General features: G+C 38.8%; 1 protein-coding gene and 1 long non-coding RNA gene across 3 annotated transcripts in view; one reads left to right on the top strand and one right to left on the bottom strand.

Moving 5' to 3' along the window:
* Positions 1-20,528, bottom strand: part of agrn (agrin) — a 552,174-nt gene that overhangs the window by 58,089 nt on the left and 473,557 nt on the right. For both annotated transcript variants that reach the window (XM_088006847.1, XM_088006848.1), the window contains 4 exons: positions 14,248-14,375; positions 9,553-9,667; positions 5,390-5,509; positions 4,902-5,255 (listed from right to left, as the gene is read on the bottom strand). In XM_088006847.1, the coding sequence (XP_087862973.1) occupies positions 4,902-5,255; positions 5,390-5,509; positions 9,553-9,667; positions 14,248-14,375 (717 nt within the window). The remainder of the gene's footprint in view (positions 1-4,901; positions 5,256-5,389; positions 5,510-9,552; positions 9,668-14,247; positions 14,376-20,528) is intronic.
* LOC148158223 (uncharacterized) lies at positions 178-2,821 on the top strand. Its single transcript, XR_015763689.1, has 3 exons — positions 178-1,963; positions 2,033-2,104; positions 2,424-2,821. It is a non-coding gene; the product is annotated as an uncharacterized LOC148158223 (long non-coding RNA).

The following is a 20,528-nucleotide window of genomic DNA, read 5'->3' as shown; positions in this document are numbered from 1 at the left end:
AAAGGCACAAGTAAATAAAGAAAATGTGGTGGCAATATTTTTTGATATAGAAAAAGCGTATGATATGATGTGGGTAGAGGGATTATTAATTAAATTATATAGGTTGGGCATTAAAGGAAAGATATATCAATGGATTAGAGACTTTTTAATTCAAGTTAGAATCGGTGAAGTAACATCAGGAGTATATAGATTAGAGAATGGTACACCACAGGGGAGTATAATAAGTCCGTTATTGTTCTCTATTATGATAAATGATATTTTTAAAGGTATTGATAAAGAAATGGGATGTTCACTCTTTGCGGATGATGGAGCGGTTTGGAAAAGAGGGAAGAATTTAGATTTCATTGTTAAAAAATTACAAGATGTTGTTAATGAGCTAGAGAGATGGGCATGGCAATGGGGATTTAAGTTTTCGGTTGAAAAAACAAAAGTAATGGTATTTACTAGGAAAAAAATAAACAGGGAAGTAAAATTAAAATTATATAGTCAAGAGTTAGAGCAAGTAAAATGTATTAAGTTTCTAGGATTATGGTTTGATGATAAACTAAAATGGAATGTACATATTCAGAAAGTTGTTGATAAAAGTAAGAAAATTTTAAATATTTTGAGATGCTTGGTTGGCAATGATTGGGGAGCAGATAGGCAATCTTTGAAACAGGTTTATACAGGTATGATAAGAGCTAACATAGATTTTGGTTGTATTGTTTATGGTTCAGCAGCAAAAGTACATTTGGCTAAATTAGATGTAATACAACATCAAGCATTAAGATTGTGTTCTGGAGCATTTAAAACCACACCAAGAGCAGCAATGGAAGTAGAGATGGGAGAAATGCCATTAGAATTAAGAAGATTAAGGTTGGAATTAAATTATTGGTTAAATTTGCAAAGCAATAATTCAGATCATCCAGCTATGGAAATTTTAAAACCATGTTGGGAAAAAGAAACAAAAGAAATGGGGAGTCTTGGATGGACAATTGAAAACAAAATAAAAGAATTTAACATGAATAGTCTGGAAATTAGTCATACAACACCAACATCAGAAATACCACCATGGATTTTACCAGAAGCAACAGTAGATATGACAATCATGGAAAAGAAACAGGATAAATCTTTCATCATTGATAGTAGTTCAGTACAGGTACATTTAAACAATAAAAAATATGAGTGTGATAGTTACTTTTGTATGGGTTCCAGCACATATTGGAATAGAAGGAAATGAGAGGGCAGATGAAATAGCAAAAGGGGCAATTCAAAATCCAATTAGCATTAAAGTTAAAACAAGTAAAGCTGAAGGAAAGAGTATGGTCAAGGAAAAACTGATGGAAAAGTGGCAGAAAAGGTGGGATGAAGAAATAACAGGAAGATGGTATTATAAAATTCAGAAGAAGGTTGAAGAAAGAAGAAAGGGAAAAAGAAATAGAAAAGAGGAAAGAGTGATAACCAGGATAAGATTTGGGCATACAGGACTTAACTACTCACTTTTTAAAATTCAAAAGCATGCAACTGGTAAATGTGAGTATTGTGGAGAATGGGAAACAGTAGAACATGTTATTCTAGAATGTGATAAATACGAAAGAGAGAGAAGATGTATGAAAAAAGAGTTTGAAAGTATTAAGGAAAAGTTTATTTTAATAGATATTTTGAGGAAGAGTTTGGAGAGCAAACATATACAAATAGTTATTAGATTCTTAAAGAAAACTAAGATATTCAGTAGAATTTGATAGAGTAGACATAAGAGTTAATGTGTGGATGGGTGTATGTATGAGTATATATAGGTATATATATACAGAGAGAGCGTTAGACCAACGCGAGCCACACTCCATACCAGTAAGTGGCGGTAATGCTACTAGTAAGTTTGTTGCCAACCGCCAATAAACACAAGAAGAAGAAGAAGAAGAAGAAGAAGAAGAAGAAGAAGAAGAAGATGGAGGATTAGAACAAGTTTGGGAGAGCAGAGCTGCAGGTCGGTTAAGCGCAACATTCTGTTTTTCTTTAATCTTGTATGATGCTGATAAGATTGTACTAACTTTAGGAGTCTCCGGTCGTGAGCTGAGGGATAAGAGAAACACAAAACCGCTTGTATGCCTTATGAACTCCGGAATTGGTGAGTCATTTTATGAAGACTTGGCGTTAGTTGATATCAATTCGGATGCTCTATTGCGACTCTGAACAAACAAATTGGAGAACAACGAGATGCCTTAAATATTAAAAGTATTTGCTTATCTTGATGATTTTTGCATTGTTGTTTGCATGGAGCATATTTATTGACTTTTTATGAATAAGATTTATCTAGAAAATTTGTACTTGGAAATGCATTGATTAGGATAATTCATAGTGCAATGAGTGCCGATCAAATTTTTTGTGTGCACACTGGAATGTTTGATTATATATATATTTGAGACTGGTCCTGCTTTATTGTACAGGCCAGGTTCGATGGCGAGCTGAAGAATCAGGTCTAAGAGCCTAAAGGATTTCACCTGTTGAGATTTGGTTTCCCCACCAGGCTGGTGGGAGGCTTCCTGCAGCCCATGAACAAAATCGTTCCCACTCTGATCTGACTTTTGTCAGCATATGAACTGTAACAGGCGCTCTAAACTCACCTGACCCTGTTGAACCGCCTCAGTTCAGGGGGGTTTTATGAACTGAATGGTGTGGCTTGTTACTGGAACTGTGGAACTGATTTGTTTTTTTTATTTAATTTAATTTGTTTTCTTTGTGTATTTCCTTTTATTTTAATATGGCCATTTAAATGTTTTTTTTTTCTTTCTTATTGTAATGTAAATAATTAATCACTGTGAATACAAGGCACTCACATCTGCAACTTCTAGTCTGTCTACTCCTTCCTGAGCCGTATCTAGACTTCTAAGAACTAGCCAATTGACTTTGTTGGTCATGATCTATTTTTAATTATCTAGAAATATAGTATACTGGTTACACAGATATGCTACAAATACTTAACAGGAGTCAAAATGCATAATTAACATAAGTGGCCAGGATGAATCACCTCCTTTCTATCAGTTTATTTAAAATGTTTAGCATTTTTAATGGAAAGGAGTCAAATGAGAGTTTTATTTTTATAGAAACAGGTTATGTTTCCGTCACCCTTCCCCTCTGTCCATCTTGTCTTTTCTGTCGGTCTCTACAATCTCCTCCAGTCCTAATAATTTGATTAATCTGGTGTGCATGCAGTGTGTGCAGCTTGTGGGCGTTTGTGATTTCAGTTAGCCACTTTAACTCAAAGGCACAAAGTAATTCTCATCATCTAATACCCATCAAAGCAATTGGTGTCAATCATGTGAAGATGCAGCTGTGCGAGGTCGCTGCGTTGCAAATCTGAAATCCCAAAGTGGGGAAGAAATAGAGTTTCTGAACAAGTTCTGGCTGATTGATGATTTTTCTCTGCAGAGCTTTCTGGATTTGGTGTTACCCTGGGTGAGCAGCAACTCAGTGGCTGCACATATCTGGGATTATGAAACTGTCTGAATCACTGGAGATGAAGTCCAGCTGGCAGAGGGAACAGCCTGTGTCTGACTAAACATGCCTTTTTTATTTTTAACTTGACTTAAAACCTATTATGTACACATACAAACCTGATGTTCGGTTCTGTGGTGTTAATTTGTAAAGCTCTAAATCGCCCAATAAATCCACATCTGTGACCACTTAACATTTCACCTCCATAATCCAGCAGTAAATGGAGCCATCACTAACACCCCCACTCAGTGTCACCTTCACTCACAGCACTCGGCTAGAACCAGCAGAACAACCACAGTACTAAACTATTCACACCTGGAACTCTTCCACATTCACTTCTCAACCTTGGTGTTGCACAGAAACACACAGGTGCGTACTAAGTGTCTACTTAGCAGGCGGCTAAGGGCACTCTGCCTTGACATTCTGTTGACATTCTGACCTGGACAGATTGATGGTCAGGACAGACGGCTGTGTACTAAGGGAGCATTAGAGCAGATCCTTCCTGCCATCTCTGCTCCAAACTGACTCAATAACTGTCTACATCTCCATTTTCTGTTATTGTAAACAGCCTTTTGTTTTAATACACGTATAAATATGTGCACATTTTGTAATAATAAATAAAATATACTCATTTTATATTTATATTGTCATACTTTTATAATTTTGTGAATTTCCCCACAATAGAGGAGATTTCTATTTTTAAATGCATGGATGTGTTATTTAACACATCCATGTAGTGGCAATTTTTATCAAACCAAAAACTCCATTAAAAATACAATCAATAAGCCTCTGCTGCTCTGTGGTGATGTATATGCAGGCTAAAAAAGTACAATTTCCAAAACACTGGAAGTTTGTTTATTTTTTCCAGTATTTTCTGGGCGTTGGGCCCAGTAAATACGCAGTGCATGCTCGGACTAAACCAGTCTGTACTTATAGAAATGGATCCACAGTTCTTCCTGTCCAACTTAGTTAATAAAACAAACAAAAACAATTATTAACCTACAAATTTACCTTCTAAATCACCCAAAAGTATAAAGTAATATAAATTTTAACAAAATTCTAAATGATAAAAGAATAGGTAACTCCAACAGTTTGAAGAACATGAATGCTTTAAGAAGGCAATGCTGTTTTTCTTGAAGCTGAGCTTTTTATCTAACCTTAAATATTTGACATTGCATTAAAATGTTTTTGCTACACCAGTGTGCACTAAAGGATAATGTTTCCAAAGATGATCCTTTATAATGCCTGAAAAGAGTGATTTATACAATGGAAGAACTTTAAACCTCTTTGAGATGTCTGAAATGTTTGCCTTCAGTGTGCTCTGATCCGGCTGTTTCATGAATTTAAAGTAGCAGCAGACCCTGAAACTTCTGATTAAGTCTAATAATAAGGAAAGTAAACCAGAAAAGAAGATAGAAAACACGGCTCACGTTTCTCACACACTGCCCCTCCTCGTCCAGCCAGGCACTTGCAGCTGAAGTCGTCGCCGTCGTTCTCGCAGGTTCCCCCATTGAGGCATGGGTTGGAGTCACAGGGCTTCTGGGTTTTTGGCCGCCCGGTCGTAGTGAGTGGCGCTGAGGTGCTATGCAGCATTTTTGTGGGCGGAGCCTGCGTGGTGGTGGTCCATCTGGAGCTGGTGGGCCTGCGGGTGGTTCCCGGTGGGCGGCGTGTGAAGTAGGGGGAATGAGGCCTGGATGTGGGGGCGGGGGAGGCTGTGGTGACGGCAGCAGCAGCAGTGGCGGCAGCGGTGGTGGTGGTGGTAAACAGTGGGATGGTGGACAGACCTGTTGGAAAAATGACAGTTTAACCATGTAGAGCTTAAGACTTTCAGCTTAAGAAAACCTTCAGTAAGCTACCTCATGAATAAGTTTCTTTTTCTAAATCCTTCCACTTTGCTGTTAAGTCTACATCACATTACCATAATTAGTGAAGCGAATATTCTCTGCCGTTGGCTTCTTTACAGAGATGCTGGTGTCTTTGGAAGCCTTCAGCTGTTTCAGCAGCGCTCCCTCGATGTCCTCCACATTGTATCTCGTATCTACGATAAAGAAAAGGTTCAGGCATTCAGGACAAGGCCTCTGTGGATCGCTGCAAACACAGGACTTGAGCTCCTTTTAATGCTACCGTGAATATATCAAACAGCCCTGTGTGTGACAGGTGGAGGGTCTCTGCGGACCACTTGTCCTCCAGTCACCGCTGGTTCCACTTTCTTTTTTTCCCCAGATGAATCGCTCTCATTATGCTCGCTGCAGATGTTTGTTTTACAAGCCGTGGAGGGGAGACGTGTGAAGGGTATGAAGGACGCTAAATGTTGGCCATAAAAAATAGAGGAGGGAGGAGGACAAAGAGGAGGACTTGGTTTTGTTTGTTGCAGATGGTCGATAAAACACCCAGTTATGATGCATCTACAATGATCTGAGATCAAATTATATTTGTAGGAGAAAAAATGCCAAACACTTGTTTTTAAATGTTTTCTGAATCAACAGAAAGAGGAACTCAGATTTGATCATAAATCATCCTAAGTTCCTATAAGAAGACAAGAAAGTCTAAATCACTGGATGAGTTTACATTTACTAAAGAGGTAAAAATACAGGCTTAGTTTTATGAGATCAGTAATAAATAGGTAAACAATGATTAGGCCTGTCGCAATAAGAAATAAATCAATTACTCGCATGTTAAATTAAAACAAGATCAGTAATTTCCATTTGCATGATTTATCTTATTTCTCTCTTCTCTCTCTCTCATGTGAAAAGAGCCCATAGTCTTAGCAGGCCACCGTAGTCCAGATTCAATCAGCCATCAGTTTTAAATTATGGTAAAAAATCAATCAGTTATGTCATAATTAGGGATGCTCCGATCAGGTTTTTTACTGCCGATTCCGATACCGATCACTCATGAGGGCCGATCACTGCCGGTCACCGATCTTTGGCCGTCACCTGAATTGGCTGTTAATTTTTTGTGTTATGTATAAATGCTACTATGTGATCTGGCAAAATGGAAAAAAATGATCTGGTTATAAATTCACCTAACTTTGACATAAACATGCAAAATATTTGCAGGCACAATACAACAGCTATTCAGTCAAAAGGACAACTGAAAAACCTGCAATCAGTAAAACAATATTTAACAGTAAGGCTCTCGGTACCATAAATTATACATGAGTCAAATAAATCTCACAACACTGTCTATATCAAATAATGTCAAGTAAAAAAGAAACATTCATTCAAAGTCAAATGCAGGTTGCATGAAAATAAACAATCCTTAATTACAAAATCAAAACTTCCTGTGAGCATGGCTAGCTGATTAATGCTGGTTCTGATTGGTGGGTTCTGACCGAGCTGAGTAATTCTGCAGAACACATGGAGGAGGCAGAACAGATCGACTATTTTTCCAGAGGTTATCTGTCTTATGTTAGGACATAGAGAAAGTTTTAATACATATGTAAAATATTGTGTTAGTTTAAGTTAGATGCTGCAGCTTTAAGCAGACATTCGGTGTGAGAGTTCACTATCTAGTTGTAACCCAGGGTAAAAACTGCCCTTAATCCCACCTTGCTGCTCCGTTGGTTAGAGTGACAATCAGTCACACAGTGCATTCAGCCAATCACTGCATCTGATGTGGTTATTCAGGCCTGCTCCAGCATGTGGAGGTGTGAGGGGGAGAGCTGGAGACAAAGGAGCTACAGGTTTGTGCTTCCAAACAATCAGTTCATCTCTTTGTTTATGTACTTTTAAAACTCACAATATAAAAATCATGTAGCTCTGAATACCCAGTGAGCTTGGAACCATGAAGTTGTCATGCACTGAACTATATATGGAATTGGTGAGTAATTAACACAATGTTGTTTTGTTTGTTCAGTATGTTGGTGGTGGTAGCCAATGCTAATTGTTTGATCATCAATTGTCACATAATCTAACTCCTTAAATTCAATATGTGTTTAAGCTAATGAGATAAATGCTTTTATCTTTATTTTGTCTTAAAGATTTGATTGTGCATTTATTTCTGTATATAACTGAAAAAAGTCTAGTTAACTAGCAGGCTGGTAATTTACTGGTCCTGTTTATGTCAATACAGGCAAGGTGACCCCTTTTAGGGTTAAAGGATGGCGAGCTTCTGAGAACTGGCTCGGGCCAGGAGAACCCGAAACTCACTCCATACTGGTCTGGTAGGAGGCTGATGGTCTGCAGTATTCCCCCTCCATCTCACCATACAGACACAAATCCATTATTCATCTCTTCTCCATTGGAAACAAATTGCGCTTGGACATTTTCACCTCAAATATCTGGACAATCAAACCATGGACCTTTCAAATGTGTGTCAGTGAGACACTGTGCTGACGGGTGGGGAAATTTAGGACTTTTGTGCACATTTATATGGAAAATTTACTGCAGTACTGTGTATATATATTTTGTATTTATTTTTTAGGTTTTATGTATGCTTTGTGTTCACCTCAATTTTCTCTTCTTTAAAATACATGGTACTGAAAGCAGTTATTCTTTTGTATTTTATTGATTACTGACAACAGCTCCAGTAGATGAATTTAGTCTTCTGACATCATATGCCATCTAGTCCCTTAGTACATCAAGTAGTGCTACATGGTGGAGCAGAAACTACCAGTAGCGTGTAGTGGTTGGTGGTCCAACAGCGGGGGCAGAACCGCTAGCTCATTGATTTAAATGATTCTTTTGGGTTATTCGTTAGCTTTCTGACCATCATGCTAATCAGGGTGAGTGTTGGTAGTTGTGCGCTGCTTTACCTGCTGACTGTTTGTTCCCGATGTCTTTTCTTCCTGCATTGAGCCTCAATGTAGCCAAATTCCATCAAGTGCTGGTTTTTTAAATGTCATATTAGATTTGTTGTGTTGATGCATTGTGACGTGCTTCACCCCCGAGGTAATTTTCCGCTGCAACACGCAAACTTATCCATTCACTCTGAGCCTTATAGTTCCACACAACAGGATTAGTTGCCACGCACTTGCACAGTGTGAAGAAAGAGGAGATAAGCTGCACAGGCAGGCTGTGAAGTGATATCCAGGTGATCGGTTTGTGTGATTGGTAACAAGAGAAGGTGATCGGCGATCACTGATAATACACTTTCATGGAAAATTAGCCGATTATGATCGGTGGCCAATCGATCGGCACACCTCTGGAATATTCAGAGGTTGAGGACATGCTGGGCTCAGCTGGAGCTGAGTGTAGGTAAAATGTTTTATTTTCAGATTATAAACTTTGATCTAAGAGCACATGGCCACCGACATGTGGCCATGTGCTACCTCACTCTGCAGCCTGTTGGTTGTATGTATGGAATAGTTTTTATAAAACAGGACAAACTTGTTTGTTTATCACCAGTTTTATCTTTAATGAATCATTCAGCTGCTTTTTTGATCACTGCAACGTTGTCTACCCCCATTTCTATTTACCTCAATAAGCTTTCATAACTCACCAGGTTTCTGGAAAACTGACCCAAACTGACCAAATCAACAGCTCATTATTCAGAAATACAGTTTGGATTTTTTCCAAAACGTCGGCTCTTCGGTTTGTTTGTCTGATCTTCATGGAGTCAGCTGATTGCATTTAGGCCAGTGTGCACTTATTATTTACATTTGTGTGAGGATTATTGGTAAACTGGGAAAACTAACAACTAAGACAAAAGGATGGAAGAGAAAATGCTAAAGTTTTTGGTGGCTGCAATTTGATATGTAGTAAAGAAAAATCTAAATTTAGGTGCCAGAACAGCTGAATCATGAAAAGCTAATTATTTTTTAAATAAATTAAATGTGTAGAAAGATTATGTTTTAATAATTTATATATATATAAGGGAACATTTCACTTTAATTTTGTGTGTGGTTCCAAATCCAGGCCTCCATTGGTTAATAAATTTGATTTCCATTGATTTTTGTGTGATTTTGTTGTCAGCACATTCAACTTTGTACAGAACAAAGTATTCAATGAGAATATTTCATTCATTCAGATCTAGGATGTGTTATTTGAGTGTTCCCTTTATTTTTTTGAGCAGTGTATATATATTTCCTTTCTCTTCCTATTTTGAGTCTGTTGTGTTTTGCACATGTAATTTTCTTACCAGGTCGGAAATGGGCCTCGACGAATGCCATAATGGAGCCGCTTGGAGCCAGTTGACGTACTCGAACTCCCATGAAGTCCTTGTGCACCTGTGACTTCCTGAACATCTCATTGAGCTGTTATGCAGAAAACGAAAGCAGCTTAAAGACAGATGGAGACAACGGATGATAAATGAGGACAGTAATGAGCTCCACACCTTAATTCCACAAAACTGTTCACTATCTGGAAAGAAGAAAGACTCCCTCTCAAATCGGTTTGCAGGGAAGAAGGCCACTAGGTGTGGAGCTCAAATTGACATTTAGCTGGCTGAGGTGACATTCATTTTAGGAGCAGGTTTCCAGGAGCAGCAAAGATAAATGCCAAGCTACCTTGACATTCTTATTGGTTTTTCCTACAATGACTCGGTGTGTACAATGTAACCGGCTGAGCAACTCAAAGAAACTAGCTAGTTTTTAAAGCTAACTTTCATAATAAGCTCACCTTTAGCCCCAAATTTTCAAAATAAACTGAAAACTTTGCAAATTTTATTCTAAAAGATGAAAATATGTATAAGTATAACTATGCCAATATTTATACTTATAGTCCAGGTAACACAAAGAAAAAAGTCTCTATTATCCTAATCTCATGAATTTTTAATCTACAGTACATCGAATGCTAAGGTGCTAGCAAAAACTAGTCTGTACAGCTAATGGCTAAGTCATCTGTTTACCTTCCCACACATTGCTGTGATTTAACAACAAATTCCCCTTATACAGAAAGAAATTAATTTGTGAATGTTTAGAAGAAGTCAGCTGTGTTTTCAGATAGGTACGTTAGCATAACCACTATCTACAACAAACATTCATAGAGGACTTTGTAAATGGAAATGTGTTCTATTTACATTATTCAGCCTACAGTAGTTACCAAAAATACATTTCCAAAAGATTAAAGCTTTTATTAACATGCTTCTACTGTAGACATCACGTTCACAAACATTAACAAGCCAACAGCTAGATAACTAGCAGTAAATGGTGGAGTAGCTGACGCCCTCTGCCTGAGCAAAATGGGGTCTAATTAACTAAACAGCTAAAATGAGGTTTTTGTACCTTTGCTACTCTGTAAAGAGCAGAACAGGGAAAGGCTAGAGAGTCATTCTTCATGTAATTACTACCAGAAAACCAGGGCTAGTACTGAGTTGTTGTTCTGTATATTTGCTTAAGTTTATCAAAATCAAAACAACTTAATTATCTGTATCAGTTAATGACATTTACAGCACTTGGAACAATTATTGGATTTCTGTTACAAACACAAACGGTTAGATAATGCATTTTTCCATCTTTTGTTTAAATCGCTTTATAATATTAAATACTAGTCAAAATGGGGTATTTTTACCCCATCATGTATCATATATTCATGACAGCAATGTCATGAATACATTGCTGTATTTATGACTGAATACAGCAATGTAATCTAATAGACAAGGTACATTTTGCTCCTGCTGATGAGCACATCAGAATAAATGCGTCACTAAACTTTAATGATCTTATTTCTACCCTGTCAGTAATGACACTTAAACTGGCAGTCCACTCACACTGCCGATTAGGAACACTTTGCTGAGCTTGTTGAGTGCGCTCAGGATTTTTTTCTGCAAACACTAAACTCCTCAGATTTGTGAAGGTGTGACAGCAAATTAGGCAGTAAAACCCTCCAAAGCTGGATTAGCGATGGAGTCAGTATACACAAACTTCCCCTCAGTACGCACTTCACTCCTGTCCTCCTTGCAAACGTTTTAATTTATCTCTGAAAAAGCACATTCTCATGTTTTTTAAAGAGCTGTGCCACAGCTTGACTCTTTTCAAGTAAAGAGCCACTTTGTGACTTTGCACGCCTTCTGCTAGCGCTAAGTCCATTTGTGTAAGTATAGTGTGTGCTCAGTGGTTGTCCTGCAAGATGTAGAGGAGGGCGTTGGATGCTGTCGAGTAGCACACAGGGCTTCAAGAGACCCACAGGCTGAGACCGTTAACGAGCACACACACACACACACACACACACACACACACACCGCTGTGAGGCAGCAGATTAGGTGCCAGTGGGGGCTGGTGACACTGATTTAACAGCTGGTACATGTGAACAGCACACACAGACACACACACAAGCCTACACACAGGTTCCCGTTTCATGTGAGGAGCGAAGCCCCAGATCGTCACAAAGGAAACGGACAGTGGAGAAAGTCAGTGGCTAAACTGTGATTATGGTGGCTGTCTTGCTCAGCTTGCTAACAGCATGATTATCCAACTGTACGATGCTCGGATTTATCCAAAATAATGTTTGAATTTTTATAAAAAGCAGAAAAGGCCTAATTAATTTCTCATGGAAAACCTCTTTTGGGTATTGTAAATTTGTTTGGCAAGCAACTGCACAATTCTGCAGAGAGATGTTTTTTTCTTCCAGTTGGGGTCTTATTAAGCTTGAAGAGCGTCTCTTCATACACACATTGCCAAAGATTTTCCTAATTAATCATCTATATGCAGAAAAGTAAAATTCAGAAGAGGAAAAATGAGAAAAGAATAGCAGAAATAAACCGAGATGCTGTGAAAAGCCTTTGGTTCTTTTTTTCCTCCATCTACTTTGGTCTTAAAAAATGGGGTTCAATTGCTATACATAATCTTCAGCACAGATCACCTGATATAACAGATTGCCACTGTGCTCCTTTTTATTAAAAACTAAATATCAGGCAGGGCATCTCCTTTGATGTATGTCTTCTGACCAAATGCATTTTCTTTCTTTTTCCTCTGTCCTTTTTTCATTATTGTTATTTTTATATCAGATGTATCGGAGCAGAAAAATCGTTTCAGCTCAGCGTGGCAGAATATTACTCAGCAGCTTCAGAGGTGTCAAGTCTGTAATATATGCTGTGATACCTGCCTGAAAGAACGGAAAGAATTGGATTAGAAAGCTGCTCTGCGAGGAGCTTTATTCTGTCGAGGCGCTTTGAATCTTGTTTCAGAGGCTTTTGGCCTCTTGACAAGAACATTCTTGGAAAACAAAACATTTGCAGCAAAGTATTTGTTTTTTCCTTCTCCCTGTGGCCTCAGTGATAGTTTTGACTGGAGTCGGTTGTCAGCTGGACACTTGAGGGCAGCAGAACCAGCTCAGAACAAGGACAGGGATGTTTTATTCTAAAACCTGTCATCGTGCATGTTACCTGCTAAATTTAACTCATGTTTGCTTTTCCTGTAGACACTGACAATCTAAAAAAGGTCACTTGGAAAATGAAACACAGTGGTCCCACAGACACACGCATGCACACACACCCAGCAGGGTCTCTTCGATAAAGAAAACTTTTTAAAAATGAAATTTGATTTTGTTTAGTAACCAAAACAAAAACTGCTTTTTCCACCTGTTACGGCTGGCATTGTAAATTTAATCATGAAAATGTGACTGTGCAGGTACCCATCCCTGATTGGCTCCCAGAAGACAACGGAGACGTCTAATTGGTTGCCTCCTGGAAGTGACAGATATAAAAGCTGCTGACGTAGACTTCCTGCCATCCAGCCTCAGCTCATCTCACACTGTTTGTCTGTTAAACACCTTGTAAAAGTTCTTGGGAGTTTGTAGGATTGAGCTGTCATTTATGTTTCCTTAGATTTCTCATGTTTTTCTTAATTAGGGAGGTAAGTTTTTGTCATTTGGTTTATTTACTTTCAAATAGGTAAGTTCTGGTTAATATTCATTTAGTTTCCTTTTGTTTGTTGTTTTTGGCACCATAGCTCACTCTGAAGCCATGCACTCCACTTGTTGTAGCATCTCAGTCAAAAATAATTACAAAAAAATAAATAACATTATAAAATGTTCATCTTTAGCTGTGTGTCAGCTGCTTGAGATCTGAAGAGGATAGACCCTTCATGTTATGATCTGGCCACCCCTAGACGGGTCATAACACACCAATGGTGCCAAGTTAAGACATATATGCAACACAGTGGAAGCAACGTAAAATATTAAAAGTCCAAGTTTGATGTGCTTATGTATTATCAAAATTTAGTGAATCTGAAGTAAGAAAAATGAAAATCTTTATTTTTCTTGACATACTGATCAAATGTTTCACAAACAGTGTTTTAAAAGAATCCGTGGTCAGCATAGGAGCACTCTAGTCCAGCTCTTTATCATACAGTTTAAATGTTTTTCTAATTCTAAGTGGTCCAAAAAGCTTTAAGGATCAATGAAAATGTTGCTTTTCTGTGTTTCCACAGTTAGAATACACATTTAGAAATAAAATTGTGTTTTACAGTCTCTAGTTATTGTTGGAATATCTGGCCCAAATATTTAAGATTTTTAAACATTTTTCTGCCGTGTCCAAAACCATGATGCCCTGGGTGGAGAGCCCTTACACCCAAATAAAAACTCTGTGTAAAAAGTTGAAAATCAACAAAAATAACTAAAAATATTGTTTTGGAGTGCTGAAATATTTGATTAAAATGAGTTTTTTTCTGTATGTTAGACGTTTTGTCTTCACATAGTCACTTTGTTTTTTGAATAAACCACATAAGAGATTAAGCAGTGAAGTTAAACGGATACAGTTCAGGGAAACTGCTTACACTAGCAGAAGAGTGTATCCAAAAACGGATGATAAAAATTCAACGGTGCAAATCTGTTCCAAATCAGCTAGAAATGCTGCCTGGGCTGAACTCTGAACACAAACTGCTGCTTTTGGACTTACGGCGCTCTCTATGCTGCGTGCTGTCTCTCCAAACAGCTCAGACTTGGGGTCCTCCATCTCAGGGGTGTAGAAAATCTCCTGGTCATCGACCTGGTCGAGGTGCAGGAAGCCTGAGAACTTCATGGTGGCTGCAGGCGGAAAGAGACAAGGTGAGACTTTTAAAGCGCATGCAGCTTTTCCCATCATAGCCTCTGCCTTCACATGGTGCTGCTGATTTCTGGGGCAGTGCCAGGTCAGGGTGAGTGATGGATTGTGAGTTTGTGTGTGTTTGACGGGGCGGGTGGTGTTAGTGAGGGAGCTGCTGATCGCCCCAGAGGGGTGCTTCTGCAGTTTGACCGATAAAGGTTAAAAAAGGGAAGTGGAGGAGGATGAGGTGAAGAGTGGAAATATGACAGAAGAGAAGGCGAACGGGGAAAATGGTCCAGTTTTACCAGATCCAGACTCATCCCAAAAGCTGGCTGTGGCATAGAAGGCTGGGTAGAGAAACAGCAGGTTAGACATAAAACAAACTTGACACACACACAGACACACACAGAGTCGGCCCAAAGCATATGAGAGTCAAGCAGCTGCTTAGAACCCCCACACCACCAGGGGGCCACCAAGAAACCCAGGCCAGCATGATAAAAAAAAATATATATATATATATATACACACACACACACACACACACACACACACACACACACACACACACACACACACACACACACTGAATAAAACAACACTGAATAATACAAACTAAATGCTATTACACATGGAAAACCTAAAACTATTGCAATATTATGGTTATAGGTCTTTCACAAATAAAATGCTAATCATTTCCTGTTGGGGAAATGTATCAAACTATTTAACTTGTTTACTTTAAATTCAGTGTTTATCAGCTGATGTTACTTTTAAATAATTAAAATAATATGGCTAATTTAAATACCACTCTGCAGTTCAAAATCCCATCTTCTTAGTTTGCTACTCTTGTAAGGTAAAAATCAACAGCCATAATAACACAGGTACCATGTAAGCTAATTACAGATTATGCTAATGCTAATGATAGCAGGCATAGACATGAATATGTAGAGCCCTCATGGAGCGCTGAGTCGTATGTAACAGCGTCCGCCATCTTGTATGTGGCAGTAGAGCGATCGGAGCTCCTTAAGTCCTGTGTTGTGTGGACTTGTTTCAACCGTTTTACAAAACAAACTGGATTCATTAGGATTACCTTCCCCAGGTAAGGATGAAAGATCAGAATTACTTGACTTTGCAGCCAGAAATTCGCTTCTAAACAACTGAGAAATATTTCCTATGTAGCTAAATTGGCCCGAAGTAAACACTGATTGTTAGCGTAGCAGCTAATGTTTTCATACTGTTTTCTAATGAGAGAGGTGATGAAAAACCGTTGTTAGAGGAGAAGTTAATTAGAAACCAGAGGATTTAGTGAGGAAAGATCAGTCAGGATCAGAGCTGGAGCTGCTGGTCTTCAGTCTGTTTCCAGCTCAGCTTCTCCATGTCGGTATTTAGCTATAAAGATGCTACGAGTCAGAGCCCAACATGCTGAAAATGTCTTTTTCTGAATGTGAAAGAAACGTATATTTGTTTTCTATTACACTTTTGGATAATTTCTCTTTTATCCTTGGCTTCAGCCTGTGAACCAGGACGTCTCAGAAGTCATTGAGTTCTCCCAGTGTGACCAGCAGACTGAAGCCTGTGGCCAGTGTTCCCAGTATAATAAATAAATGTTTTATTCTTTCACTTTTTGTGTATTTTTAAATATATCAATCTTAAATATTAATGTATTAATACAGCTTATGTAATTAAATAAAAATAATTTATTCTATTAGAATTATTTTCACTCTTTGCTGTCAATAGCAGAGTTGACATACGGTAATAAATATTTTTTTTCTCTGGAAAAAAGTTTTTAAAAAAGTAGTTTAATGTTTTACAATGACTAATTTATAAATCAAAAGTCATTTCTCAATAAGGTATAAAAAATAAATACAAGAAAATTATTTGTTTCTTGTCTTGAAACGTTAAATGTACATTAAATTATGGAATTATGTAAATATGTTCTTTAAACAATGTAAAAGTAAGGTGAGTTAGCTCAGGAGGTTAGAGCACGGTGCTGGTAATCCTGAGGTCGTCAGTTCAAACCCCGTATGGGGCAATTCATGTGTAAGGTCTTTCAGACAATCAACACTTAAAAAAAAAAATGTAAAAGTGTTCATCAATGTCAACATAAAATTTATCAGAATCATTTCTATCAAACAAAAACATTGTCCTCTTTATTCAGAAATGCCCCAAAACAATTAAATAATCACATCAAAAGTTAGAAACTCTGTCTTGCATGCTGTGGTGGCGCAGGGGTTAAGCACAGTCCGCATCCTCAATGTGGCTGTCGCAGGTTCAATTCCTGGCCTGGCAGCCTTTGTCGCATGTCTTCCCCCTTCTCTCATTACCCACTTTCCTGTCAAATAAAGGCCACTAGAGCCAATAAAACCTTAAAACAACCTCTGTCTTTAGTCATTTCTTTTATCACTAAATATATTAATGTGTGTGAGAAAATGTGTCAATGACAGGAATTAATTTAAAATACTTTGTAGAACGGCACTTTCTGAAGTTCGGTCCATTTACCTGTATTAGCTTACTGGCACATAGGCCACATTCAATATGGCGGACCCTGGTACATGTTGCAGCAACGGGCGATCTGCTTTATGAGGCGTCTACGTGTTCATGTCTATGTCTATGACAAAGTATGTTACACACACAGAGTAGCTTAGGTATGACAAAGGATCTGGTTTTAACCAACATGCAACATGTTTAACCATGTTGCATGTTGCTTTGCTAGCTTGGGCTGACTTGGAAAGGCTTGGGCTGACCCTGTAAACACACACAGCAGGTACAGACATGGTGAGGAGAAAAAAGCCTGATGGTGCTTTGAATATGCCATTCTCCCATAAAGAGAGCCTCAACCTTGGAGTGCTGTGTTGTCCAACATATATCAACTTTTTATATGCCTTCTTCATGCTAGTGTCGCGAGAAGGGGACTTGAAATAAAGCAAGAGTGTGTGTCTGTGTGCGTGTGTATATCGGGTGAAGAGTAGCGCGAGAGGTGGCGGTGCCGTGGTTCCATGCCGCTTGTAATCAGCAGAACAAATTGCCCAAATCATTCATCGCTGCCCCTGCCTGAGCAACGGCGCCAAGTACGGGGAAGAGCACTTGTATGATTATCATGAGAGATAGCCGTAATTGTCTCCTTAATGCCGGCAGACTGACGGCTGACACAGTCTGGTATAAACCGCAGCGAGAAGGGACGTGGAGCCCGGTGGCTTACGGCTCGTCCGCAGGCAGCGTGCATCGATCCAGAATGTGACGGTGGCCATAAAGCAGAGGCAAATGGCTGCGGTTCGGCTGGCCAGGAGACTGTAAAGAAAGTGAGGGAACGGCGAGTTGCATCGGACATTTAATCTGGGAAGAAGACAAATAGAGCGGCGATTTTCCAGGCCGCTTCCATAAAGGACGTAAAGAGAGAGATATATAAAGAAGAGAGGGATGTTCGCCAATCAGATTGTAGTGAACTGTAAAAGGTAATGGATCTGCCACATGGCGTGTTGGAGCCTATTAAGAATTAGATTAATTTATTTTTTGCTGAATTATTAATTTCCACAGATTTAAAGCCATGTGAATGGTAGATCTATTGTATATTTATTTATGTATTTATTTATTTATTTGTTGTGCTTAGACCCTCCTCCTTGTCAGTCAGCCTTCTAAAGTGATTAACAGGCAGAAGCAGCTGCTGGGGCTGATCTGATTGTTTGGTGAAGGAGTGAGGAGTGAAAAGGTTTTTGTACCGCAAATTAACATTTTATTTGAAGTCAACTCGGAGATTATTTTTTGTTATTTTTATAAGTAAAAGAAACTCCTTTGGAAACAGGAAAAGTCTCTGCGAGTGCTTTTTATTGTTTTTGAGTGAGTCGAAAACCTCCTCCTAAGGGACTACTCTGGCATTTTTGTTTTCTGGACCTTTTGTGATGCAAGAGTGGCCATAACATGGCGTTTGGACAGGTTTAGCATGCTGCAGTATAGCTTAGGGTCAAATAATGCAACAGAAATGAAAATTGTCTATTACGTCCATATAAAACACCTTGTTAAAAGGAAAAAGAATCGTATCGGTTTTTATCCAGACTAATAAAAACCAAATTACACAGCTCAGAAACTTTTCCCACTTTTTGTCATATTATAACCAGGGGTGAAATTAGTTTTAAATTATTGGGGGTACTATGACAAAAGTATATATATATATATATATATATATATATATATATATATATTGCTCTGGTGTTTATATATATATAAACACCAGAGCAATAGAAGCTCAGATCTACCACACCAGACAAGACCCAAGGTGTAGGTTGTGCAAGGAGACCTCTGAGACAGTCCAGCACATAACAGCAGGGTGCAAGATGCTGGCAGGGAAAGCGTACATGGAACGACATAACCAAGTGGCGGGCATAGTGTACAGGAACATCTGTGCAGAATATGGACTGGAAGCCCCGAGGTCAAAGTGGGGAACACCCCCAAAGGTGGTGGAGAATGACCGAGCTAAGATCCTGTGGGACTTCCAGATCCAGACAGACAAGATGGTAATGGCGAACCAACCGGACATTGTGGTGGTGGATAAAGAACAGAGGAAAGCCGTTGTGGTGGATGTAGCAATACCAAGTGACCACAACATCAGGAAAAAGGAGCATGAGAAACTGGAGAAATACCAGGGCCTCAGAGAGGAACTGGAGAAGGCCTGGAAGGTGAAGACCACAGTGGTGCCTGTGGTCATCGGGGCCCTCGGGGCAGTCACCCCCAAACTGGAGCAGTGGCTCAAACAGATCCCAGGAACAACATCAGACATCTCAGTCCAGAAATGTGCAGTTCTAGGCACAGCCAAGATACTGCGCAGAACCCTCAAGCTCCCAGGCCTCTGGTAGAGGACCCGAGCTCAGAGGATGAAAGAGACCACCCACGGAGGGTGAGAGGGGAATTTTTATATATATATATATATATACAAAGAGGCCTCTGAGACAGTCCAGCACATAAGAGCAGGGTGCAAGATGCTGGCAGGGAAAGTGTACATGGAACGACATAACCAAGTGGCGGGCATAGTGTACAGGAACATCTGTGCCGAATATGCAGGCACGTGCAGAGGGGGGGGCTGGGGGTGCTTGAGCACCTCCCCTTTTTGCTCCTTGCCCCAAAGTGCCCTTTTGGTCTTTTTTTTTTTTTTGGTATTATTATTTTCAAAGCCCTCTTCTGACACATAACATGTACTAAAATTATTTTATTATTATTTTTTTTGTACAACATAATAAGCCTTCCGGTCACCTTGTTACCTTTGACCTTTTGCCCGTGACGCATGACGCAGTTGCCTCTCGCGCTGTGAGATAAGGCGGCTAACTGGAGCTCAGCATAGCGAACGATCCAGATCATATGTCTATGTTCCAGATTACAGAACAGTTTTTGGTGAATTATATATATATATATAAAAACGTTTTTGGTGAATAAAGTGGAGTAGACTTGCTACTTGTCAGATGACGGAGAACGTTGAAAGTATCGTTTCTGCTTCAGCACGGAGTCGCGGTTTAAGCAGAGAGGTAATGAAATACAACAGACACTGACAGGCCTCTGTGTCTGGCTTACTTTGAAGAATTACTGAGGGGAGGAGACAGCCAGGTGAGGAAAAACTGTTCTTATCTATCGATTCAGTATTTTTATCATACAGACATTAGGCTGCTGTTGTTGTGCTATTAGCTAGCTGCTAGCTAAAGACTTTGTTTGCAAAGCTAGATAAATAAAAAGCTTCTTCCCTGTGTACGAGGCACATCGCCCGTCCAAAACTTATCATCTCCATAATGGATATGTCAGATCTTCTCATTTCCTTTGCTGCATAATGTACATTGCATTTATTCTGGCGTTAAGTAAATGTATCTTGAAGGAGAATAGCACTTAAATAAAAGTCCAACAAGGATATTAATTTAGAATTAAAAATAACTCATCCTGAATTACCATGATAGATATAATGTATGTCATTAATGAAGGGGAAAAAACTCAACCCAGACTTAAAGTTTAGGGTCTGGTTCGCAGAGTATAAAGTTAAATTTTTTCCCCAATTATTCAATGGTGAAAAATAAACTAACCTCAGATAAGTAAAATAAAATTGTAATCAAAACTTTTGGAATTGTAATGATTTCTTTTTTAAAAAACAAATTGTTTTGTTTAAAAAACTTTTTTTTAAATTAAAT

Source organism: Poecilia mexicana, unplaced genomic scaffold (assembly GCF_051168715.1).
Source record: "Poecilia mexicana isolate PSO_F unplaced genomic scaffold, ASM5116871v1 scaffold_7, whole genome shotgun sequence".
Classification (NCBI taxonomy): domain Eukaryota; kingdom Metazoa; phylum Chordata; class Actinopteri; order Cyprinodontiformes; family Poeciliidae; genus Poecilia; species Poecilia mexicana.
This window is presented reverse-complemented; position numbering and strand designations above follow the sequence as displayed.